Here is a 25,000-nt window from a genome sequence, read left to right as displayed (position 1 = left end):
AGTGATTTCCAACCCCCCCAAAAAAAATTGTTACCCCCCCCCCAAAAAGGGAATTTTTTGCATTTCTACATGTTTTAAGTGATTTCCACCCCCCCCCAAAAAAATTGTTAGAAAAAAAATTTTTTTTGCATTTCTACATGTTTTAAGTGATTTCCAACCTCTCACACCACCCCCCCAAAAAAAAAAAAAATTGGTAGAGAAAAGAACTATAACTGTCAGCACTGTTGACCATATTTAATGAATAAGATATAAGGTTCACTTGAGGGACCCAGCAGTATTGGCGGCGGAGGTTTTGTACTCTCCCGAGTGCTCCCCCTCTAGTTCATCTCTGATAATACCCTGTTCGATTCCCGCAAACAGAATTCAAAAAGCTTGCCTAGTTTCGGAGATAATTTTTTCGGCAATTTCCATTAGCGGAGAAATTTTGACGTCATAACTTTTTGAGGTGTGAGGTGTAGATGGAGTCATCACTGTTAGGTGGACAGTACAGTACACATATAAACATGAGGTGGGAGTTGAGGGGAAGCCGTAGCCAGAGGTATTCCTAGGGGTGTGGGGGAGTGAGGGCAGTGCATGGAGAGTGAGGAATAGAGTCTTTGATGAAGAGAGCAACTCCTCCACCAGGGCGAGGCTCAGGTCTGTCAAACTGGAGGAGGGAGTAACCAGGGAGAGATACTTGGGAGTCAGACATGTCTTGGGGGAGGAAAGTTTCTGTTAGGCAGATTATGTCTGGTTTGTCAGTGGCAACCTGTATGGAAAGATCTGAAAGGTTTGAGCGAAGGCCCAGGATATTTGAGGTCCATACTTTTAAATATTTGACATTTGACATAAATCCCTTCGCCTCGATTAGTTCCTTGAGCCAAGGTTGAACTGGAGCCTTCGGTGCTTTGTGGAAACGTTGGCAAATCCACAATGGGTTCTCCAGTACACCGGTCCACTCAAAGGCATTTTTTTTCTGTTTGGTCCTCGTTCCAAACATTAAGCGCTTTTTCCATCCTCTCAATATGATCATGGCACTGAATTGATCTGTTTGCGCTTTGCTGGCAGAAACCCTTGCACGGATATTTGACTCAAGTTTACACAGTTGATTCATTGATCCAGTAATGGTGGCCCACGGTTGCATCACTTTCACCTCTTGCCGACGTATCTAACAATTTGATTTCTTCGCACAATGTCATAACCTTTCTCTGCCTTTTGGAACAACTAATTTTGTCGATCGTTTTACGTTTGGGCGCCATTTTTAACTGTTGTGTGTAAACTAGATCTTGTCGATCCAGTCTCACAGGATATCCTTATGTCATTTCCTATTCGATGATGATTCATTATTAAATTTAGTTTCATTCCCGTATGCTGGTCTGATGATGACAATTAATGGTCACCGATAAACAACAAAAGGCTTGTAATGGGAGGAAATCATACACGTGGATGCAAATAATGACTGATCTCAACTCAAAAACCGCGAATGGCCAAAATTAAATACTGCGGTAATGAAATCGCAACACAACAGGTTGCCCGCGATTGGTAGAAACCCGCAGTATTGGAAGGTTTACTGTATAACTTAATTGAAATAAATGATTTTAAAGAGCAGGTTGCAGGTCACCAAACATGTTCTGAAAATTTATCAATATGATTATTTGTGCATTAAATAGTTCGATGCAAACTATTGTGGTTGCCTAACTATTGGGAAAATTAATGAAATTTAACTCTGAAGTTGTTATTTCTCGAGGCCGTTGAAAAAAACAGCCGTGTGCCCATATATGGATGGTGACATCACATTCTCCAAAAGAAAGCGGCGCTCACTCGCTCATTGAAGAAGTGTCCAGTTCAGCGGGCCATTCTTTCGCTTATTTTGAGCTTGCAACAGTCTATATTATCCTTTTTTTATTTTGAATTAATGTAGAACAAAGTTATTTGGATATTTGTACATCATGCCTCGTACGTGTGTCATGTTTTGCGAAAATGGCTGGAAAACGGGTAATCGCTCCCACCGATTCCCGAAGGAATCAGACATTCGCCGGCAGTGGATAAGATTTGGACAAATAAAACGGGCGAATTTTCCCCCAAAGAAAACGGGTAAAGAGGACCCTTTGGATAGACTTGGCATTTGTGGTGACCATTTCACAGCCGAGGATTACAAAGGCAATGCAATGAGTGAGCTCGGTTTCAAAACAAGCGTGATGCTGTGCCCACCATTCAGCCTTCTCCTCCTCAGCTGGCTCCTGCTTCATCTTCTCACACTGTCACCTCTCAAGGATTGGGGAATTGTGTTTATCTATAAATGCGCATAAGAAATCGAGAAATTATTAGCATACACTATCCGGAAGTCCGTACGTTGTAACCCGTAATGGGGAACGAGGCTGAGAATCTCTTCCCCAAAGGCCATGCCTTCGCAGCAACGTGTCCTTGGGAAGAACTTCGGAAGCACTTGTCCGATTAATATCAAACCTTGAAAAGGCACATACTCAGGTCCCCAGCAATATACCTGGCAAGTTTCAATTAGATCGGACCAGTGGCTGTCGAGAAACAGCAGACACACACACACACTGCTGGATAGATATGCCACAACAGTCTCCTGAAAGTTGGGGTTTGTTCTGACTGTTCACTTTCACTGGGGTCAAGCTCAGCTGTCAGAAAGACTTCAACGCCAAGGCTACGGTGTATAATATATTTGGGTCCATTATTGATTCATTCTATTTCTGACTCTTGAGTGACGAGAGGGTTGGTGGTGGTCGTATGGCAGCTTAGCTGCCGGGGTAGCTATCATTTCTTGAAGCGCGACTGTGTCGCTGATGCAGTGCCCCTCTACCAGTACACACACTAGAACTGGTACTCATTTCACCGACCTCGGAAGGATGACAGGCTGAGTCAACCCCCTGGTGTATTAATTCAGCGGCCGATGGGGCTTGAACTCAGGACCCGAGGATCCCAAGCCACCACCCTCACCACTGAGCAAACACCAGGCTACTGGAGGGTTAAAAAAATTATATTAAGTCACAGACGAATCAAACTTTACACTATTTTATGCATTGAACAAGAAAATGAAAATCTACAAACCAATCTGTCTGGTGGAGTCTGTCAGTGTGAACTGCCGGGCTGTCAGTCCTGCCGTTTGAAGGCCACACTGTACAGTCAGTCCTGTACACGAAATAGGCCGTTTTCTGGCACTTGCAAGTGGCTCAAATTTATATGGCTCAGGGCCAGAAACTCCATAGTATAAATTCCCATCATCCTCCGACTCGTCCTCGGCAATATCGGAATGAAAACACTCAATTTCATCGCCGCTGAAATCACTCTCTGATTCGCATCTCACCCATTGTTCACAAAGTTTTCGGAGAACGCGACGTCATTGCATCTTCGGTAACTTCCGGTCTGTTTTTCGATCACTGACAAAAGTTTTGACTTAAAAGTTAATTTTAGCATATTTTGAGTTTCAAATGTAAGAAAATAAATACCCCACGTATATTAATGTGCTTACAACCTTCGAATCACGCGAAGTCATCAGCGACCCAAAACCTGCTCTTTAAAGGTTGTATTGAAAAAAATATGGAAGTTCAGTGTCGTTCAAGCAGTCTTATACACCACCTTATTTAACCTGTACAAGTACTGCAAAACTGGATGTTTTTGGAAGCAGTATCAAGGCGATTTGTGTTCTGCAGTGTTGTTAAAGTGTACAATCTCTCTCACATGTCCTCCTTAAGCAGCGGCCAAAGCAAGGAGAGAGAAAGTTGTTACTGTTGAGATTCCGGCTCCAACTGTTGCACGCAGCTTGGCCACGGCCCTCATAAGCTCTGGAACCACCTTCACTGGTGGCAGGTCCTTCTCATTGGCCACCCCCTGGTGTGGGCAGTGATATCTTCCAGGCGACACCACCCCGTGAGGGTGTGGCCTCAATAAAAAGTATTTTTCCCCTCTGCAGGGCAACACAGCCGACAGCCACCATGACTTGCGGTATGCTGGTTAAACAGGCCATGTGAATATTCTTTGGAAAGCATGTAACGCTATCCTGTGTGTCTTTGATGTTTGTGCCGACAAGTCCCTCACCTGGCCTCACCTGAAGACAGGAGGTTTAACTCAATACAATCTTGCTCTATCTGCTTCAAAGTTTACATTCACTGCCACCTCAGTGCACATACTGCAAGATGACTTACTTCTGACAAATATCTTTTTACAAAGGGGGAATCTAATCTACACGATCACATGGTCCATCCTAAAGTATTAAGGTGATCTATGCTTTTTTTCATTTTTTTTTTTAATCTTAAAAATTATAAACTTACAATATAGCTTAAAAATTATATTGTAGTAATTTATCAGCTTAATTTTGTATATGTAAACACTGAAATCACTGTAAATCAATTGTCAGAATTATCACGGAAGAATCTTACCGACACGAGCTGAGCAAAACCCTCTCTTCTTCCTCTTCGCTCGCGTGTTCTTCTCAGATCTATCTTTTTTTATATCCTCGTGGAGGATCTCAAGTTTTACTCACGTTGTTGTTCTTCATCTTCTTCTTGTGGACTTTTTTGTTTCACAGCCAACAGTTTTCATCGAAACTTCCTGAAACTTGGCCTATATATGTAAAAATACCCCGCGCAGAGAGTAACCATCTCCAATTTTGAAAATTCCTCCCAGAAAAAAAAAGACATGACGTCAAAATATCTCCGCTAATGGAAATCGCCTAAAAATTATCTCCGAAACTAGGCAAGCTTTTTGAATTCTGTTTGCGGGAATCGAACAGGGCATTAGCAGAGATGAATTACCGCACATATGATACATCACTATGACGTCATATCAATTTTTATGATGCCATTCCTGTTTTTTGACATTTTTTGTTTCACAACCCAGAGTTTTCATCGGATCTTCGTGAAACTTGCCATGTATATGCAGAAAGCCAAGGCGCAGGCAGTAACCATCTCCGATTTTGGAAATTCTTCATAGAAAAAAAAGTTGACGTCACAATATCGCCGTTAATGGAAATCGCCTACACCATTATCTCCGAAACTTGGCAAGCTGTATGAATTTTGTTTGCGGGAATCAAGCCGGGCATTAGCACAGATAATTTATCGCAAACCTGATACAACACAATGACGTCATATTTAAGAGGATGAGGAGCTTGTTAAATCTTATAAGTTGCAAGTTGTAATATAACTTATAATTTTTAAACTTAATATTGTACACTTAAATTTTGAAATCCCAGTATATCAGAATTATCATGGAAGAATCTTATCTGCACTAGATGAGAAAACCTTCCATCAAAAGCCTCTGTTGTGCTTGTATGCTTTTGAGCTTTCTGAGCATCTTTGAAGTAAACATTTCATTATTTTTTTTTCCCATGAATGAGTACCTGAGTACCAGTTATGTGAACCGTTGTCTGTAAAGGATGTACTATTAAGAATGTGAGAAGATCTCTAAAGTAGGTGTACGTGTTTAAGAATGTGAGTGCATCTATAAAGAATGTACGATAAAAATGTCTACATCAGGAAAATATGTGTACATATGTACATCTATAAAATATATACAACTGGAACGTGAATCCATACAATAAAACCGTAAAGGTCTGTTTTTCCGCTGTATGAACATAAACCTGCATCGTCAACGCACAGAAACACAAACACACCAGCACACAAAGCAAGTCCTGGTGAGGGTCTGCACTCTCCAATTTCTCTTTCTAGTTTACATTTATCAAACCCATGAGGAGACAAACGGCAAGCACATGGTATTTGGGATTTGAACTTCCAGTACCTGCTAAATAAGCCAGGATTTAAAATTTTGAACATTAACAGGACAATATCACCGGTTAAACGACAGCATGTTAAAGTTAATAACGACACAATTTATCTCTTCCATTTCATGACAAAAAAGCAAATCCAAACAAAATTCAATGTTTCCTGACAATGTGGTGCTCACCAGCTGCGGAATTTGTCGACACATCAAGATTCTCATCAGCATCATGTTCTTGCTTTACTTGGACATGATTCACAACCTCTTGGGAAGATGCTGCAATGTCATTGTGGAAATTTCCATCCTCCAATGCAACGATGTCATCTGCTCAAAATGTAAATGATGAACCATTGTAAAGGTTAAATGAGGTTAAATAATCTCACACTGTCAAAAACTGATACCTGTAATAAAAAAACCTTTCGACTTCCGAATCATTTTTTTATCAGGAAGGTTAACAGCTATTACCTCCACCACCGAAGGTGAAGGAGGTCATGTTTTCACCTCTTTCTATTTGTTTGTTTTTGTTTGTTTGTGTACAGGATATCTCTAAAAGTTATGAACGGATCCGGATGAAATTGTGTGGACAGGTTCGGCGTATGACAAGGACAAAGTGATTAGATTTTGGTGAAGATGCGGATCCAGATCAGACTTCAAGAATCATTTACGTGATTCTTCACCATTGAGAGATAGGGCCAAAAACGATATATAGCACGATATCTCAAAAAGTTGTGGACGGATTCGGACGAAACTTGGTGGACAGGTTAGGTGTGTCGCAAAGATGAATCAATTCAATTTTGGTGAAGATCCGAATCCGGATCTGGATAAGAGAGTTATTTAATTTTTTAAGTGATTCTTCACCATTGAGAGATCGGGCCAAAAACAATATGGTACAGTATAGCATGATATTTCAAAAATGTATTGGGCCCGATATGTTCTCGTGGATCAGGCATTACGTGGAGGACGTATGCGCTCCACCGAGTGCCCATCTAGTTCCAGCTGTGTTCCTGCAGGTGCAGTATTTCCTAAAACCTACATATTGCACATCTTTTAGTAAGAATAATATTTGAGTGAGGAAGTTTTTGGGAGTTGGGATTGAAGGCCTCATGCAATTGATAAGATGTGCCAACAATTTGGTGCTATACTAAGAATATGTGAAGATTGGTGGTTAATAGAAGCCCATTTTGAAGAAAGTCATGACAACATGTACACTCTCTTTCAGAATAACACAGGACACCGGGGGGTGGGGGAGGGGGGAAGGGTCTCGATCTATATAACTTATAGCTCGTACGCAGGTAGATGAAGTTTAATAGACATCTTCCTGTTTTAACAGATATCGCAAATGTGATGAATGAAGACGTTTTTTTTGCAAAAGAGTTGGCGAACTTTCAGGTTAACACAAAACATGATTAAGCAATAAAACTATAGCCACACTTGCCAGAGCGCACACCTCCACCAGGCTGAGCAGTTTATATTTTGTACCCTTCTGATCGGCTGTATCTGCATCCGGACCCAACCAAAATCCAATTGGCTTGTTCTTGTCACCTAACCAACTAATCCATCTCGTTTTGTCAAAACTCAACTTTTTGAAATATCGTGCTATATATTGTTTAAGGCCCGATCTCTCAATGGTGAAAAAAAATCACTTGAATTTTTTTTTTTATTCTCGTATCCGGTTCCAGATCCGGATCTTCACCAAAATCAAATAATTTTGTCTTCTCACATGCCTAACCTCTCCACTAAATTTTGTCTGAATGTGTCATCAACTTTTTGAGATATCCTGTTAACAAACAGACAGACAGACAATCAAACAGACAGGGGTGAAAACATAACCTCCGCCCACTTTCAGGGTGGAGGTAATAAATGAAACCAAAGGCTTTTGGTGGAGTGTTGTTTCCAAAGCACATTTGCAGATACACACTGGCTCGTCATAAAGATGATTGCTCGAGTGTAAAATTAACAGGAAAACCTTAATTTTATTTTCATTTTTATAGAGTAATGAACTAATACACATAATAAGAAGATTTACGATTATGAAGCATGGTGGAGAAGTTTGGAAATATAGTACAGCAAGTAGATCCTGTTTTCAGAGACTGTTCCTAATACAATGACAAGCCCGAGGCAGATGTTTCTCATGAGAGGGACACTCTCAAAACACCAGATACTTCATCGTGACAAATCTGCTTTCCCGCTAGCATGACAACTCTGGCATAAATTTTCGTTTTAAAAAAAATATATAATGCAGTGTATTAATTTAAAAGCAAGAAGGATGACATGGAGGTACGCACACTCGCATCTAACCTGTCAAGCCCTGGTTATAAATCCCGACACAGATATTAACGTTTCATGTTTCACAGGTCATGTAATTCTGCAATGTGTGTGCCGTCCCTCGGATGGACGTTAACCTGGCGTCCCATTTGCTATCACTTGTTGGTAGACGTTAAAGATCCCACGGTGTCCTTCATGAAGAGTAAGTGAGCTATCGCCTGCACCCTCAACAAATTACTAATTCCTGCCATAACTACTGCTGGGAAGGCAACGGCAAACCACCTCGTATAACTCTTCCCAAAAACTGCTTCGGCGGCAACGATGCTCTGAAACAGAGCCTTGTGAGGTCAGTCAATTATGTCAGGTCAGTCTTTTATGGCTGCCACTGGTAACATGTAACCCTGTGCTACGTGCTGCATGGTTTGGTTGCCAGCGAATAAACCGACACCCTTCACCGGCTCGCTGGTGGAGAAAGTGACTGTGACACCCTGCTAGGAATAAAAACAACACTTGGAAAACTAGAAGGGCACTCTTCGACATCACAAAATTGCCAGATATGCCCAAGTTTGATTTAAACCCTGCACCCAGAAACAAAATATTAAATAATTCTGGCTGCCACATTATGCGTCCAATCAGGTTGAAATATAAAACATATATTCCCCATGACTACTAGATCATAACTGTGACGTTTCACGTTGATTGATGAAGCAGCTGAAGAGAAAATTTTTTTCATGATATTTGTTGAATCCAATCTGACTGTCAGACTATTTGACCTATTAATTATTTGTGAACAACTTTGTATCCCCAAGGCTTGGGGAATATGTTGGTGAAGTTTCCCCTCGATCTGTCAAGCTGTTCTGGAAAGGGTTTTTAAAGGTTTATTCTTCAAAAAAAATCACAGCTGCCAAACCATGTGACCGATGACATCATAGGTGGAGAAATTTTTCATCCTCATGGATGGGCGATCATATCTGGAAAGTTTCGCTTTGATCTGTTCAGCTATTTCGGAGAAAAAGATTTTTGAAGACTTCTATGTTTAAAAAAATATGGCTGCCGAACCACGTGACCAGTCATCAATTTTTCCCCCATACAATTTAGCAATAAATGACACTGAAAATATTCATACTGATCAGCTAAAGCATTTGACGTATGCAATTATCACATCATAACAAGCCACCGATGACATCATTAATAAAAATCACACTTCTTTCCCACGAACAAATACAACAACAAATCACTTCACCAACGGGAATATTAAGGGAGGGGAGAAATAGGGAGGGGTGGGAGAGGGGAGGAAGGGGGGAGGGAGAGAGAGGGGGAGAGAGAGAGGGAAAGAGAGAGAGAGAGAGAGAGAGAGAGAGAGAGAGAGAGAGAGAGAGAGAGAGAGAGAGAGAGAGAGAGAGAGAGAGAGAGAGAGAGAGAGAGAGAGGGTGAGAGAGGAGGGGGGAAGGGAGAAAGAGGGGGAGCGAGGAAGGGGGAAGTGGTGAGGGGTTAAGTGTGGGGGAGGGGTTCTTGACTTGCGTTTGGTAGTGGGACTTGTGGAGGAGGGGGGAGGGAGGGTAGTACAAGATTGAACAAAATGGGGTTCGTTAAAACAGCACTTCAACACAGCATGCGGACACCGCCGGGAGCTATCCATGGGCGGTGGAGAGGGGAGGTGGTTTTGGAGGAGGAAAGCGTGAGGGGAGGAAAGACAGTATGAGGGGACGGGAAGGCGGTGTGAGAGAAGGGAAAGCGGCATGAGGGGTGGCGAAGGGTAGGCGGTGAGAAGGAAAGGGAAGGGAAGGTGGCATGAGGGAAAGGGAAGGGAAGGCAGCATGAGGGAAAGGGAAGGGAATGCAACGTAAGGGAAGGGAAGGCAACGTGAGGGAAGGGGAAGGGAAGGCACCGTGAGGGAAGGGGAAGGGAAGGCAACGTGAGGGAAGGGGAAGGGAAGGGAACGTGAGGGAAGGGGAAGGGAAGGGAACGTGAGGGAAGGGGAAGGGAAGGGAACGTGAGGGAAGGGGAAGGGAAGGGAACGTGAGGGAAAGGGAAGGGAAGGCAGCGTGAGGGAAAGGGAAGGGAAGGCAGCGTGAGGGAAAGGGAAGGGAAGGCAGCGTGAGGGAAAGGGAAGGGAAGGCAGCGTGAGGGAAAGGGAAGGGAAGGCAGCATGATGGGAGGCAAAGGGAAGGGTGATAAAACGCGCCCAAACAGCAACATTTTTTTTAACAGCTGGGTTCTATATAAAACTGAGTGGGAGCATCGAAAACCCAGGCTATAACCTGGCAAAGGCCTGCCTGCATGCTCGCACATGCAGTGACCTTCTCACCCCAAATCAGATTCGTACACTATGAGGAAGCAGTTTTAAATTCGAAACTAATCTGTCGGTCCACAACAGTCCCCTTTACAGAGGGAAAGGGGTGAGGGAGCAGGGGGAGGGGCGTGAAAGAGAAGGGGAGAAGAAAGGGGGGAAGGGAGGGGTCCAGAGAGAGAGAGGGGTGCCAGAGGGATAGCGGTGCGATAGGGGTGCGAGAGAGAGAGAGGGGTGCGAGAGAGAGAGGGGTGCGAGAGAGAGAGAGAGAGAGACAGGGGTGCGAGAGAGAGAGAGAGAGAGAGAGAGAGAGAGAGAGAGAGAGAGAGAGAGAGAGAGAGAGAGAGAGAGAGAGAGAGAGAGAGAGAGAGAGAGAGAGACACAGGGGTGCGAGAGAGAGAGAGAGAGAGAGAGAGAGAGAGAGAGAGAGAGAGACAGGGGTGCGAGAGAGAGAGAGAGAGAGAGAGAGAGAGAGAGAGAGAGAGAGAGAGAGAGAGAGAGAGAGAGAGAGAGAGAGAGAGAGAGAGAGAGAGAGAGAGAGAGAGAGAGAGAGACAGGGGTGCGAGAGAGAGAGAGAGAGAGAGAGAGAGAGAGAGAGAGAGAGAGAGAGAGAGAGAGAGAGAGAGAGAGAGAGACAGGGGTGCGAGAGAGAGAGAGAGAGAGAGAGAGAGAGAGAGAGAGAGAGAGAGAGAGAGAGAGAGAGAGAGAGAGAGACAGAGAGAGAGAGAGAGAGAGAGAGAGAGAGAGAGAGAGAGAGAGAGACAGGGGTGCGAGAGAGAGAGAGAGAGAGAGAGAGAGAGAGAGAGAGAGAGAGAGAGAGAGAGAGAGAGAGAGAGAGAGAGAGAGAGAGAGAGAGAGAGAGAGAGAGAGAGAGAGAGAGAGAGAGAGAGAGAGAGAGAGAGAGAGAGAGAGAGAGAGAGAGAGAGAGAGAGAGAGAGAGAGAGAGAGAGAGAGAGAGAGAGAGAGAGACAGGGGTGCGAGAGAGAGAGAGAGAGAGAGAGAGAGAGAGAGAGAGAGAGAGAGAGAGAGAGAGACAGGGGTGCGAGAGAGAGAGAGAGAGAGAGAGAGAGAGAGAGAGAGAGAGAGAGAGACAGAGAGAGAGAGAGAGAGAGAGAGAGAGAGAGAGAGAGAGAGAGAGAGAGAGAGACAGAGTGCGAGAGAGAGAGAGAGAGACAGGGGTGCGAGAGAGAGAGACAGAGAGAGAGAGAGAGACAGAGAGAGAGAGAGAGAGACAGAGAGAGAGAGAGAGAGAGACAGGGGTGCGAGAGAGAGAGAGAGAGAGAGAGAGAGAGAGAGAGAGAGAGACAGGGGTGCGAGAGAGAGAGAGAGAGAGAGAGAGAGAGAGAGAGAGAGAGAGAGAGAGAGAGAGAGAGAGAGAGAGAGAGAGAGAGAGAGAGAGAGAGAGAGAGAGAGAGAGAGAGAGAGAGAGAGAGACAGGGTGCGAGAGAGAGAGAGAGAGAGAGAGAGAGAGAGAGAGAGAGAGAGAGAGAGAGAGAGAGAGAGAGAGAGAGAGAGAGAGAGAGACAGGGGAGAGAGAGAGAGAGAGAGAGAGAGAGACAGGGGTGCGAGAGAGAGAGAGAGAGAGAGAGAGAGAGAGAGAGAGAGAGAGAGAGAGAGAGAGAGAGAGAGAGAGAGAGAGAGAGAGAGAGAGAGAGAGAGAGAGAGAGAGAGAGAGAGAGAGAGAGAGAGAGAGAGAGAGAGAGAGACAGGAGAGAGAGAGAGAGAGAGAGACAGGGGTGCGAGAGAGAGAGAGAGAGACAGGGGTGCGAGAGAGAGAGAGAGAGACAGGGGTGCGAGAGAGAGAGAGAGAGACAGGGGTGCGAGAGAGAGAGAGAGACAGGGGTGCGAGAGAGAGAGAGAGAGAGAGAGAGAGAGAGAGAGAGAGAGAGAGAGACAGGGGTGCGAGAGAGAGAGAGAGAGAGAGACAGGGGTGCGAGAGAGAGAGAGAGAGAGAGAGAGAGAGAGAGAGAGAGAGAGAGAGAGAGAGAGAGAGAGAGAGAGAGAGAGAGAGAGAGAGAGACAGGGTGCGAGAGAGAGAGAGAGAGAGAGAGAGAGAGAGAGAGAGAGAGAGAGAGAGAGAGAGAGAGAGAGAGAGAGAGAGAGAGAGAGAGAGAGAGAGAGAGAGAGAGAGAGAGAGAGAGAGAGAGAGAGAGAGAGAGAGAGAGAGAGAGAGAGAGAGAGAGAGAGAGAGAGAGAGAGAGAGAGAGAGAGAGAGAGAGAGAGAGAGAGAGAGAGAGAGGGGTGTGAGAGAGAGAGAGAGAGAGAGACAGGGGTGTGAGAGAGAGAGAGAGAGAGAGAGAGAGAGAGAGAGAGAGAGAGAGAGAGAGAGAGAGAGAGACAGGGGTGTGAGAGAGAGAGAGAGAGAGAGAGGTGCGCGAGAGAGAGAGAGAGAGAGAGAGAGAGAGAGAGAGAGAGAGAGAGAGAGAGAGAGAGAGAGAGAGAGAGAGAGAGAGAGAGAGAGAGAGAGAGAGAGAGAGAGAGAGAGAGAGAGAGAGAGAGAGAGAGAGACAGGGGTGCGCGAGAGAGAGAGAGACAGGGGTGCGCGAGAGAGAGAGAGACAGGGAGAGAGAGAGAGAGAGACAGGGGTGCGCGAGAGAGAGAGACAGGGGTGCACGAGAGAGAGAGACAGGGGTGCGCGAGAGAGAGAGACAGGGGTGCGCGAGAGAGAGAGACAGGGGTGCGCGAGAGAGAGAGAGAGAGAGAGAGACAGGGGTGCGCGAGAGAGAGAGAGAGAGAGAGAGAGAGAGAGAGAGAGAGAGAGAGAGAGAGAGAGAGAGAGAGAGAGAGAGAGAGAGAGAGAGAGAGAGAGAGAGAGAGAGAGAGAGAGAGAGACAGGGGTGCGCGAGAGAGAGAGAGAGAGAGACAGAGGGTGAGAGAGAGAGAGTGAGAGAGAGAGAGACAGGGGTGCGCGAGAGAGAGAGAGAGAGAGACAGGGGTGCGCGAGAGAGAGAGAGAGACAGGGGTGCGCGAGAGAGAGAGAGAGACAGGGGTGCGCGAGAGAGAGAGAGAGACAGGGGTGCGCGAGAGAGAGAGAGAGACAGGGGTGCGCGAGAGAGAGAGAGACAGGGGTGCGCGAGAGAGAGAGAGGGGTGCGCGAGAGAGAGAGAGAGAGAGAGAGAGAGAGAGAGAGACAGGGGTGCGCGAGAGAGAGAGAGAGACAGGGGTGCGCGAGAGAGAGAGAGAGACAGTGGTGCGCGAGAGAGAGAGAGAGAGAGAGAGAGACGAGAGAGAGAGAGAGAGAGAGAGAGAGAGAGAGAGAGAGAGAGAGAGAGAGAGAGAGAGAGAGAGAGAGAGAGAGAGAGAGAGAGAGAGAGAGAGAGAGAGAGACAGGGGTGCGCGAGAGAGAGAGAGACAGGGGTGCGCGAGAGAGAGAGAGAGAGAGAGAGAGACAGGGGTGCGCGAGAGAGAGAGAGAGAGAGACAGGGGTGCGCGAGAGAGAGAGAGAGAGAGAGAGAGAGAGAGAGAGAGAGAGAGAGACAGGGGTGCGCGAGAGAGAGAGAGAGAGAGAGAGAGAGAGAGAGAGAGAGAGAGAGAGAGAGAGAGAGAGAGAGAGAGAGAGAGAGAGAGAGAGAGAGAGAGAGAGAGAGAGAGAGAGAGAGAGAGAGAGAGAGAGAGAGAGAGAGAGAGAGGGAGAGAGAGAGAGACAGGGGTGCGCGGGAGAGAGAGAGAGAGAGAGAGAGAGAGAGAGACAGGGGTGCGCGAGAGAGAGAGAGAGAGAGAGACAGGGGTGCGCGAGAGAGAGAGAGAGACAGGGGTGCGCGAGAGAGAGAGAGAGAGACAGGGGTGCGCGAGAGAGAGAGAGAGACAGGGGTGCGGGAGAGAGAGAGAGAGAGAGAGAGAGAGAGAGAGAGAGAGAGAGAGAGAGAGAGAGAGAGAGAGAGAGAGAGAGAGAGACAGGGGTGCGCGAGAGAGAGAGAGAGAGAGAGAGAGAGAGAGAGAGAGAGAGAGAGAGAGAGAGAGAGAGAGAGAGAGAGAGAGAGAGAGAGAGAGAGAGAGAGAGAGAGAGAGAGAGAGAGAGACAGGGGTGCGCGAGAGAGAGAGAGAGAGAGAGAGAGAGAGAGAGAGAGAGAGAGAGAGAGAGAGAGAGAGAGAGAGAGAGAGAGAGAGAGAGAGAGAGGGGTGGACGAGAGAGAGAGAGAGAGAGAGAGAGGGGTGCGCGAGAGAGAGAGAGAGACAGGGGTGCGCGAGAGAGAGAGAGAGAGAGACAGGGGTGCGCGAGAGAGAGAGAGAGAGAGAGAGAGAGAGACAGAGAGAGAGAGAGAGAGAGAGAGAGAGAGAGAGAGAGAGAGAGAGAGAGAGAGAGAGAGAGAGAGAGAGACAGGGTGCGAGAGAGAGAGAGAGAGAGAGAGAGAGAGAGAGAGAGAGAGAGAGAGACAGGTGCGCGAGAGAGAGAGAGAGAGAGAGAGAGAGAGAGAGAGAGAGAGAGAGAGAGAGAGAGAGAGAGAGAGAGAGAGAGAGAGAGAGAGAGAGAGAGAGTGCGAGAGAGAGAGAGAGAGAGACAGGGGTGCGCGAGAGAGAGAGAGAGAGAGAGACAGGGGTGCGCGAGAGAGAGAGAGAGAGAGAGAGAGAGAGAGAGAGAGAGAGAGAGAGAGAGACAGGGGTGCGAGAGAGAGAGAGAGAGAGAGAGAGAGAGAGAGAGAGAGAGAGAGAGACAGGGGTGCGCGAGAGAGAGAGAGAGAGAGAGAGAGAGAGAGAGAGAGAGAGAGAGAGAGACAGGGGTGCGCGAGAGAGAGAGAGAGAGAGAGAGAGAGAGAGAGAGAGAGAGAGAGAGAGAGAGAGAGAGAGAGACAGGGGTGCGCGAGAGAGAGAGAGAGAGAGGGTGCGTCGAGAGAGAGAGAGAGAGAGACAGAGAGAGAGAGAGAGAGAGAGACAGAGAGAGAGAGAGAGAGAGAGAGAGAGAGAGAGAGAGAGAGACAGGGGTGCGCGAGAGAGAGAGAGAGAGAGAGAGAGAGAGAGAGAGAGAGAGAGAGAGAGAGAGAGAGAGAGAGAGAGAGAGAGAGAGAGAGAGAGAGAGAGAGAGAGAGAGAGACAGGGGTGCGCGAGAGAGAGAGAGAGAGAGAGAGAGAGAGAGAGAGAGAGAGAGAGAGAGAGAGAGAGAGAGAGAGAGAGAGAGAGAGAGAGAGAGAGAGAGAGAGAGAGAGAGAGAGAGAGAGAGAGAGAGAGAGAGAGAGAGAGAGAGACAGGGGTGCGCGAGAGAGAGAGAGAGAGAGAGAGAGAGAGAGAGAGAGAGAGAGAGAGACAGGGGTGCGCGAGAGAGAGAGAGAGAGAGAGAGACAGGGGTGCGCGAGAGAGAGAGAGAGAGAGAGAGAGAGAGAGAGAGAGAGAGAGAGAGAGAGAGAGAGAGAGAGAGAGAGAGAGAGAGAGAGAGAGAGAGAGAGAGAGAGAGAGAGAGAGAGAGAGAGAGAGAGAGAGAGAGAGAGAGAGAGAGAGACAGGGGTGCGCGAGAGAGAGAGAGAGAGACAGAGAGAGAGAGAGAGAGAGAGAGAGAGAGAGAGAGAGAGAGAGAGAGAGAGAGAGAGAGAGACAGGGGTGCGCGAGAGAGAGAGAGAGACAGGGGTGCGCGAGAGAGAGAGAGAGAGAGAGAGAGAGAGAGAGAGAGAGAGAGAGAGAGAGAGAGAGAGAGAGAGAGAGAGAGAGAGAGAGAGAGAGAGAGAGAGAGAGAGAGAGAGAGAGACAGGGGTGCGAGAGAGAGAGAGAGAGTGGGAGAGAGAGAGAGACAGGGTGCAAGAGAGTGGGAGAGAGACAGGGTGCGAGAGAGAGAGAGAGAGAGGGGTGCGCGAGAGAGAGAGAGAGAGAGAGAGAGAGAGAGAGGGTGCGCGAGAGAGAGAGAGAGAGAGACAGAGAGAGAGAGAGAGAGAGAGAGAGAGAGAGAGAGAGAGAGAGAGAGAGAGAGAGAGAGAGAGAGAGAGAGAGAGAGAGAGAGAGAGAGAGAGAGAGAGACAGGGTGCGCGAGAGAGAGAGAGAGAGAGAGACAGGAGAGAGAGAGAGAGAGAGAGAGAGAGAGAGAGAGAGAGAGAGACAGGGGTGCGCGAGAGAGAGAGACAGGGGTGCGCGAGAGAGAGAGACAGGGGGGCGCGAGAGAGAGAGAGACAGGGGTGCGCGAGAGAGAGAGAGAGAGAGAGAGAGAGAGAGAGAGAGAGAGAGAGAGAGAGAGAGAGAGAGAGAGAGAGAGAGAGAGAGAGAGAGAGAGAGAGAGAGACAGGGGTGCGCGAGAGAGAGAGAGAGAGACAGGGGTGCGCGAGAGAGAGAGAGAGAGAGACAGGGGTGCGCGAGAGAGAGAGAGAGAGAGAGACAGAGAGAGAGAGAGAGAGAGAGAGAGAGAGAGAGAGAGAGAGAGAGAGAGAGAGAGAGAGAGAGAGAGAGAGAGAGAGAGAGAGAGAGAGAGAGAGAGAGAGAGAGAGAGAGAGAGAGAGAGAGACAGAGAGAGAGAGAGAGAGAGACAGGGGGGTGCGCGAGAGAGAGAGAGAGAGAGAGAGAGAGAGAGAGAGAGAGAGAGAGAGAGAGAGAGAGAGAGAGAGAGAGAGAGAGACAGGGGTGAGAGAGAGAGAGAGAGAGAGAGAGAGACAGGGGTGCGCGAGAGAGAGAGAGAGAGAGAGAGAGAGAGAGAGAGAGAGAGAGAGAGAGAGAGAGAGAGAGAGAGAGAGAGAGAGAGAGAGAGAGAGAGAGAGAGAGAGAGAGAGAGAGAGAGAGAGAGAGAGAGAGAGAGAGAGAGAGAGAGAGGTGAGAGAGAGAGAGAGAGAGAGAGAGAGAGAGAGAGAGAGAGAGAGAGAGAGAGAGAGAGAGAGAGAGAGAGACAGGGGTGCGCGAGAGAGAGAGAGAGAGAGAGAGAGAGAGAGAGAGAGAGAGAGAGAGAGAGAGAGAGAGACAGGAGAGAGAGAGAGAGAGAGAGAGAGAGAGAGAGAGAGAGAGAGAGCGAGAGAGAGAGAGAGAGAGAGAGAGAGAGAAGAGAGAGAGAGAGAGAGAGAGAGAGAGAGAGAGAGAGAGAGAGAGAGAGAGAGAGAGAGAGAGAGAGAGAGAGAGAGAGAGAGAGAGAGAGAGAGAGAGAGAGAGAGAGAGAGAGAGAGAGAGAGAGGGAGAGAGAGAGAGAGAGAGAGAGAGAGAGAGAGAGAGAGAGAGAGAGAGAGAGAGAGAGAGAGAGAGAGAGAGAGAGAGAGAGAGAGAGAGAGAGAGAGAGAGAGAGAGAGAGAGAGAGAGAGAGAGAGAGAGAGAGAGAGAGAGAGAGAGAGAGAGAGAGAGAGAGAGAGAGAGAGAGAGAGAGAGAGAGAGAGAGAGAGAGAGAGAGAGAGAGAGAGAGAGAGAGGGGTGCGAGAGAGAGAGAGAGAGAGAGAGGAGAGAGAGAGAGAGAGAGAGAGAGAGAGAGAGAGAGAGAGAGAGAGAGAGAGAGAGAGAGAGAGAGAGAGAGAGAGAGAGAGAGAGAGAGAGAGAGAGAGAGAGAGAGAGAGAGAGAGAGAGAGAGAGAGAGAGAGAGAGAGAGAGAGAGAGAGAGAGAGAGAGAGAGAGAGAGAGAGAGAGGGGTGCGAGAGAGAGAGAGAGAGAGAGAGAGAGAGACAGGGGTGCGAGAGAGAGAGAGAGAGAGAGAGAGAGAGAGAGAGAGAGAGAGAGAGAGAGAGAGAGAGAGAGAGAGAGAGAGAGAGAGAGAGAGAGAGAGAGAGAGAGAGAGAGAGAGGGGTGCGAGAGAGAGAGAGAGAGAGAGAGAGAGAGAGAGAGAGAGAGAGAGAGAGAGAGAGAGAGAGAGAGAGAGAGAGAGAGAGAGAGAGAGAGAGAGAGAGAGAGAGAGGTGCGCAGAGAGAGAGAGAGAGAGAGACAGGGTGCGAGAGAGAGAGAGAGAGAGAGAGAGAGAGAGAGAGAGAGAGAGAGAGAGAGAGAGAGAGAGAGGTGCGAGAGAGAGAGAGAGAGAGAGAGAGAGAGAGAGAGAGAGAGAGAGAGACAGGGGTGCGAGAGAGAGAGAGAGAGAGAGAGAGAGAGAGAGAGAGAGAGAGAGAGAGAGAGAGAGAGAGAGAGAGAGAGAGAGAGAGAGAGAGAGAGAGAGAGAGAGAGAGAGAGAGACAGGGGTGAGAGAGAGAGAGAGAGACAGGGGTGCGCGAGAGAGAGAGAGAGAGACAGGGGTGCGCGAGAGAGAGAGAGAGAGAGAGAGAGAGAGAGAGAGAGAGAGAGAGAGAGAGAGAGAGAGAGACAGGGGTGCGCGAGAGAGAGAGAGAGAGAGAGAGAGAGAGAGAGAGAGAGAGAGAGAGAGAGAGAGAGAGAGAGAGAGAGAGAGAGAGAGAGAGAGAGAGAGAGATAAAAGAGAGAGAAAGAGATAGATAGAGAGAGACAGAGAGAGAGAGAGAGAGAGAGAGAGAGAGAGAGAGAGAGACAGGGGTGCGAGAGAGAGAGAGAGAGAGAGAGAGAGAGAGAGAGAGAGAGAGAGAGAGAGAGAGAGAGAGAGAGACAGGGGTGCTGAGAGAGAGAGAGACAGGGGTGCGAGAGAGAGAGAGAGAGACAGAGGGTGCGCGAGAGAGAGAGAGAGAGACAGGGGTGCGCGAGAGAGAGAGAGAGAGAGAGAGAGAGAGAGAGAGAGAGAGAGAGAGAGAGAGAGAGGGTGCGCGAGAGAGAGAGAGAGAGAGAGAGAGAGAGAGAGAGAGAGAGAGAGAGAGAGAGAGAGAGAGAGAGAGAGAGAGAGAGAGACAGGGGTGCGAGAGAGAGAGAGAGAGAGAGAGAGAGAGAGAGAGAGAGAGAGAGAGAGAGAGACAGGGGTGCGCAGAGAGAGAGAGAGAGAGAGAGAGAGAGAGAGAGAGAGAGAGAGAGAGAGGTGCTGAGAGAGAGAGAGAGAGAGAGACAGGGGTGCGCGAGAGAGAGAGAGAGAGAGAGAGAGAGAGAGAGACAGGGGTGCGCGAGAGAGAGAGAGACAGGGGTGCGAGAGAGAGAGAGAGAGAGAGAGAGAGAGAGAGACAGGGGTGCGCGAGAGAGAGAGAGAGAGAGAGAGAGACAGGGGTGCGCGAGAGAGAGAGAGAGACAGTGGTGCGCGAGAGAGAGAGAGAGACAGGGGTGCGCGAGAGAGAGAGAGACAGGGGTGCGCGAGAGAGAGAGAGACAGGGGTGCGCGAGAGAGAGAGAGAGACAGAGAGAGAGAGACAGAGAGAGAGAGAGACAGGGTGCGAGAGAGAGAGAGGGGTGCGCGAGAGAGAGAGAGACAGGGGTGCGCAGAGAGAGAGAGACAGGTGCGAGAGAGAGAGAGAGAGAGAGGGGTGCGCGAGAGAGAGAGAGAGAGAGAGAGAGAGAGAGAGAGAGAGAGAGAGAGAGAGAGAGAGAGAGAGAGAGAGAGAGAGGGTGCGAGAGAGAGAGAGAGAGAGAGAGAGAGAGAGGGGTGCGCGAGAGAGAGAGAGAGAGAGAGAGAGAGAGAGAGAGAGAGAGAGAGAGAGAGAGAGACAGGGGTGCGCGAGAGAGAGAGAGAGAGAGAGAGAGAGAGAGAGAGAGAGAGAGAGACAGGGGTGCGCGAGAGAGAGAGAGAGAGAGAGAGAGAGAGAGAGAGAGAGAGAGAGAGAGAGAGAGAGAGAGAGAGAGAGAGAGAGAGAGAGAGAGACAGGGGTGCGAGAGAGAGAGAGAGAGAGAGAGACAGGGGTGCGCGAGAGAGAGAGAGAGAGAGAGAGAGAGAGAGAGAGAGAGAGAGAGAGAGAGAGAGTGCGAGAGAGAGAGAGAGAGAGAGAGAGGTGCGCGAGAGAGAGAGAGAGAGAGAGAGAGAGAGAGAGAGAGAGAGAGAGAGAGACAGGGGTGCGAGAGAGAGAGAGAGAGAGAGACAGGGGTGCGAGAGAGAGAGAGAGAGAGAGACAGGGGTGCGAGAGAGAGAGAGAGAGAGAGAGAGAGAGAGAGAGGGGGGCGAGAGAGAGAGAGAGAGGGAAGTAGGGGGGCGAGAGAGAGAGAGAGAGAGAGAGAGAGAGAGAGAGAGAGAGAGAGAGAGAGAGAGAGAGAGAGAGAGAGAGAGACAGGGGTGCGAGAGAGAGAGAGAGAGAGAGACAGAGACAGAGAGAGAGAGAGAGAGAGAGAGAGAGAGAGAGAGAGAGAGAGAGAGAGAGAGAGAGAGAGAGAGAGAGAGAGAGAGAGAGAGAGAGAGAGAGAGAGAGACAGGGGTGCGCAAGAGAGAGAGAGAGAGACAGGGGTGCGCGTGAGAGAGAGAGAGACAGGGGGGCGCGAGAGAGAGAGAGAGAGAGAGAGAGAGAGAGAGAGAGAGAGAGAGAGAGAGAGAGAGAGAGAGAGAGAGGGGTGCGCGAGAGAGAGAGAGAGAGGGTGCGCGAGAGAGAGAGAGAGAGAGAGAGAGACAGAGAGAGAGAGAGAGAGAGAGACAGGGTGCGCGAGAGAGAGAGAGAGAGAGAGAGAGAGAGAGAGAGAGAGAGACAGGGGTGCGCGAGAGAGAGAGAGAGAGAGAGAGAGAGAGAGAGAGAGAGAGAGAGAGAGAGAGAGAGAGAGAGAGAGAGAGAGAGAGAGAGAGAGAGAGAGAGAGAGAGAGAGAGAGAGAGAGAGAGAGAGAGAGAGAGAGAGAGAGAGAGAGAGAGAGAGAGAGAGAGAGACAGGGGTGCGCGAGAGAGAGAGAGAGAGAGACAGGGGTGCGCGAGAGAGAGAGAGAGAGAGAGAGAGAGAGAGAGAGAGAGAGAGAGAGTGCGCGAGAGAGAGATAGAGAGAGTGAGCGAGAGAGAGAGAGATAGAGAGAGAGAGAGAGAGAGAAGTAGAGAGAGAGACAGAGAGAGAGAGGTAGAGAGAGAGAGAGAGAGAGAGAGAGAGAGAGAGAGAGAGAGAGAGAGAGAGAGAGAGAGAGAGAGAGAGAGAGAGAGAGAGAGAGAGAGAGAGAGAGAGAGAGAGAGAGAGAGAGAGAGACAGGGTGCGCGAGAGAGAGAGAGAGAGAGACAGGGGTGCGCGAGAGAGAGAGAGAGAGAGAGAGAGAGAGAGAGAGAGAGAGAGAGAGAGAGAGAGAGAGAGAGAGAGAGAGAGAGAGAGAGAGAGAGACAGAGAGAGAGAGAGAGAGAGAGACAGGGGTGCGCGAGAGAGAGAGAGAGAGAGAGAGAGAGAGAGAGAGAGAGAGAGAGAGAGAGAGAGAGAGAGAGAGAGAGAGAGAGAGAGAGAGAGAGAGAGAGAGAGAGAGAGAGAGAGAGAGAGAGAGAGAGAGAGAGAGAGAGAGAGAGACAGGGTGCGCGAGAGAGAGAGAGAGAGAGACAGGGGTGCGCGAGAGAGAGAGAGAGAGAGAGAGAGAGAGGGTGCGCGAGAGAGAGAGAGAGAGAGAGAGAGAGAGAGAGAGAGAGAGAGAGAGAGAGAGAGAGAGAGAGAGAGAGAGAGAGAGAGAGAGAGAGAGAGAGAGAGAGAGAGAGAGAGAGAGAGACAGGGGTGCGCGAGAGAGAGAGAGAGAGAGACAGGGGTGCGCGAGAGAGAGAGAGAGACAGGGGTGCGCGAGAGAGAGAGAGAGAGAGGGGAGAGAGAGAGAGAGAGAGAGAGAGAGAGAGAGAGAGACAGGGGTGCGCGAGAGAGAGAGAGAGAGAGAGAGAGAGAGAGAGAGAGAGAGAGAGAGAGAGACAGGGTGCGCGAGAGAGAGAGAGAGAGAGAGAGAGAGACAGGGTGCGCGAGAGAGAGAGAGAGAGACAGGGTGAGAGAGAGAGAGAGAGAGACAGGGTGCGCGAGAGAGAGAGAGAGACAGGGGTGCGAGAGAGAGAGAGAGAGAGAGACAGGGGTGCGCGAGAGAGAGAGAGAGAGAGAGAGAGAGAGAGAGAGAGAGAGAGAGAGAGAGAGAGAGAGAGAGAGAGAGAGAGAGAGAGAGAGAGAGAGAGAGAGAGAGAGAGAGAGAGAGAGAGAGACAGGGGTGCGCGAGAGAGAGAGAGAGAGAGAGAGAGAGAGAGAGAGAGAGAGAGAGAGAGAGAGAGAGGGTGCGCGAGAGAGAGAGAGAGAGAGAGAGAGAGAGAGAGAGAGAGAGAGAGAGAGAGAGACAGGGAGAGAGAGAGAGAGAGAGAGAGAGAGAGAGAGAGTGTGAGAGAGAGAGAGAGAGAGAGAGAGAGAGAGAGAGAGAGAGAGAGAGAGAGAGAGAGAGAGAGAGAGAGACAGGGGTGCGCAGAGAGAGAGAGAGAGAGAGACAGGGGTGCGCGAGAGAGAGAGAGAGAGAGAGAGAGAGAGAGAGAGAGAGAGAGAGAGAGAGAGAGAGAGAGAGAGAGAGAGAGAGAGAGAGAGAGAGAGAGAGAGAGAGAGAGAGAGAGAGAGAGAGAGAGAGAGAGAGAGAGAGAGAGAGAGAGACAGGGGTGCGAGAGAGAGAGAGAGAGAGAGAGAGAGAGAGAGAGAGACAGGGTGAGAGAAAGAGACACAGTGAGAGAGAGAGAGAGACAGGGAGAGAGAGAGAGAGAGAGAGGGGTGCGAGAGAGAGAGAGAGAGAGAGAGAGAGAGAGAGAGAGAGAGAGAGAGAGAGAGAGAGAGAGAGAGAGAGAGAGAGAGAGAGAGAGAGAGAGAGAGAGAGAGAGAGAGAGAGAGAGAGAGAGAGAGAGAGAGAGAGAGAGAGAGAGAGAGAGAGAGAGAGAGAGAGAGAGAGAGAGAGAGAGACAGGGTGCGCGAGAGAGAGAGAGAGAGAGAGAGAGAGAGAGAGAGAGAGAGAGAGAGAGAGAGAGACAGGGGTGCGCGAGAGAGAGAGAGAGAGAGAGAGAGAGAGAGAGAGAGAGAGAGAGAGAGAGAGAGAGAGAGAGAGAGAGAGAGAGAGAGAGAGAGAGAGAGAGAGAGAGAGAGAGAGAGAGAGAGAGAGAGAGAGAGACAGGGGTGCGCGAGAGAGAGAGAGAGAGAGAGAGAGAGAGAGAGAGAGAGAGAGAGAGAGAGAGAGAGAGAGAGAGAGAGAGAGAGAGAGAGAGAGAGAGAGAGAGAGAGAGAGAGAGAGAGAGAGAGAGAGAGAGAGAGAGAGAGAGAGAGAGAGAGAGAGAGAGAGAGAGAGAGAGAGAGAGAGAGAGAGAGAGAGAGAGAGAGAGAGAGAGACAGGGGTGCGCGAGAGAGAGAGAGAGAGAGAGAGAGAGAGAGAGAGAGAGAGAGAGAGAGAGAGAGAGAGAGAGAGAGAGAGAGAGAGAGAGAGAGAGAGAGAGAGAGAGAGAGAGAGAGAGAGAGAGAGAGAGAGAGAGAGAGAGAGAGAGAGAGAGAGAGAGAGAGAGAGAGAGAGAGAGAGAGAGAGAGAGAGAGAGAGAGAGAGAGAGAGAGAGAGAGAGAGAGACAGGGGTGCGAGAGAGAGAGAGAGAGAGAGAGAGAGAGAGAGAGAGAGAGAGAGAGAGAGAGAGAGAGAGAGAGAGAGAGAGAGAGAGAGAGAGAGAGAGAGAGAGAGAGAGAGAGAGAGAGAGAGAGAGAGAGAGAGAGAGAGAGAGAGAGAGAGAGAGAGAGAGAGAGAGACAGGGGTGCGAGAGAGAGAGAGAGAGAGAGAGAGAGAGAGAGAGAGAGAGAGAGAGAGAGAGAGAGAGAGAGAGAGAGAGAGAGAGAGAGAGAGAGAGAGAGAGAGAGAGAGAGAGAGAGAGAGAGAGAGAGAGAGAGAGAGAGAGAGAGAGAGAGAGAGAGAGAGAGAGAGAGACAGGGGTGCGAGAGAGAGAGAGAGAGAGAGAGAGAGAGAGAGAGAGAGAGAGAGAGAGAGAGAGAGAGAGAGAGAGAGAGAGAGAGAGAGAGCGTGACAGGGGTGAGAGAGAGAGAGAGAGAGAGAGAGAGAGAGAGAGAGAGAGAGAGAGAGAGAGAGAGAGAGAGAGAGAGAGAGAGAGAGAGAGAGAGAGAGAGAGAGAGAGAGAGAGAAAGAAAGAGAGAGAGAGAGAGACGAGAAAGACAGGTGCGAGAGAGAGAGAGAGAGAGAGAGAGAGAGAGAGAGAGAGAGAGAGAGAGAGAGAGAGAGAGAGAGAGAGAGAGACAGGGTGCGCGAGAGAGAGAGACAGAGAGAGAGAGAGAGAGAGAGACAGAGAGAGAGAGAGAGAGAGAGACAGAGAGAGAGAGAGAGAGAGAGAGAGAGAGAGAGAGAGAGAGAGAGAGAGAGAGAGAGAGAGAGAGACAGGGGTGCGAGAGAGCGAGAGAGACAGGGGTGCGAGAGAGAGAGAGAGACAGGGAGAGAGAGAGAGAGAGACAGGGGTGAGAGAGAGAGAGAGAGACAGGGGTGAGAGAGAGAGAGAGACAGGGGTGAGAGAGAGAGAGAGACAGGGGTGAGAGAGAGAGAGAGACAGGGGTGAGAGAGAGAGACAGGGGTGAGAGAGAGAGACAGGGGTGAGAGAGAGAGACAGGGAGAGAGACAGGGAGAGAGACAGAGACAGAGACAGAGACAGAGACAGAGACAGAGACAGAGACAGAGACAGAGACAGAGACAGAGAGACAGAGACAGAGAGAGAGACAGAGACAGAGAGAGAGACAGAGAGAGAGAGAGAGAGAGAGAGAGAGAGAGAGAGAGAGAGAGAGAGAGAGAGAGAGAGAGAGAGAGAGAGAGAGAGAGAGAGAGAGAGAGAAAGAAAGAGAGAGAGAGAGAGACAGGGGTGCGCGAGAGAGAGAGAGAGAGACAGGGGTGCGCGAGAGAGAGAGAGAGAGACAGGGGTGCGCGAGAGAGAGAGAGAGACAGGGGTGCGCGAGAGAGAGAGAGAGAGAGACAGGGGTGCGCGAGAGAGAGAGAGAGAGAGAGAGAGACAGGGGTGCGCGAGAGAGAGAGAGAGAGAGACAGGGGTGCGCGAGAGAGAGAGAGAGAGAGAGAGAGAGAGAGAGAGAGAGAGAGAGGGGTGCGAGAGAGAGAGGG

The 25,000-nt window shown here is 49.4% G+C and overlaps 1 protein-coding gene across 4 annotated transcripts in view; it reads right to left on the bottom strand.

Moving 5' to 3' along the window:
- LOC147012318 (uncharacterized) overlaps positions 1–25,000 on the bottom strand; it is a 49,813-nt gene that overhangs the window by 15,211 nt on the left and 9,602 nt on the right. For all 4 annotated transcript variants that reach the window (XM_085856318.1, XM_085856317.1, XM_085856319.1 and 1 more), the window contains one exon: positions 5,905–6,042. In XM_085856318.1, the coding sequence (XP_085712444.1) occupies positions 5,905–6,042 (138 nt within the window). The remainder of the gene's footprint in view (positions 1–5,904; positions 6,043–25,000) is intronic.

The sequence above is a fragment of the Eptatretus burgeri genome, chromosome 15 (assembly GCF_056783735.1).
Source record: "Eptatretus burgeri isolate ZD-2024b chromosome 15, Ebu_testis_v1, whole genome shotgun sequence".
Lineage (NCBI taxonomy): Eukaryota > Metazoa > Chordata > Myxini > Myxiniformes > Myxinidae > Eptatretus > Eptatretus burgeri.
Note: the sequence above shows the minus strand (reverse complement) of the source record. Positions and strands in the feature narration are given on the sequence as shown.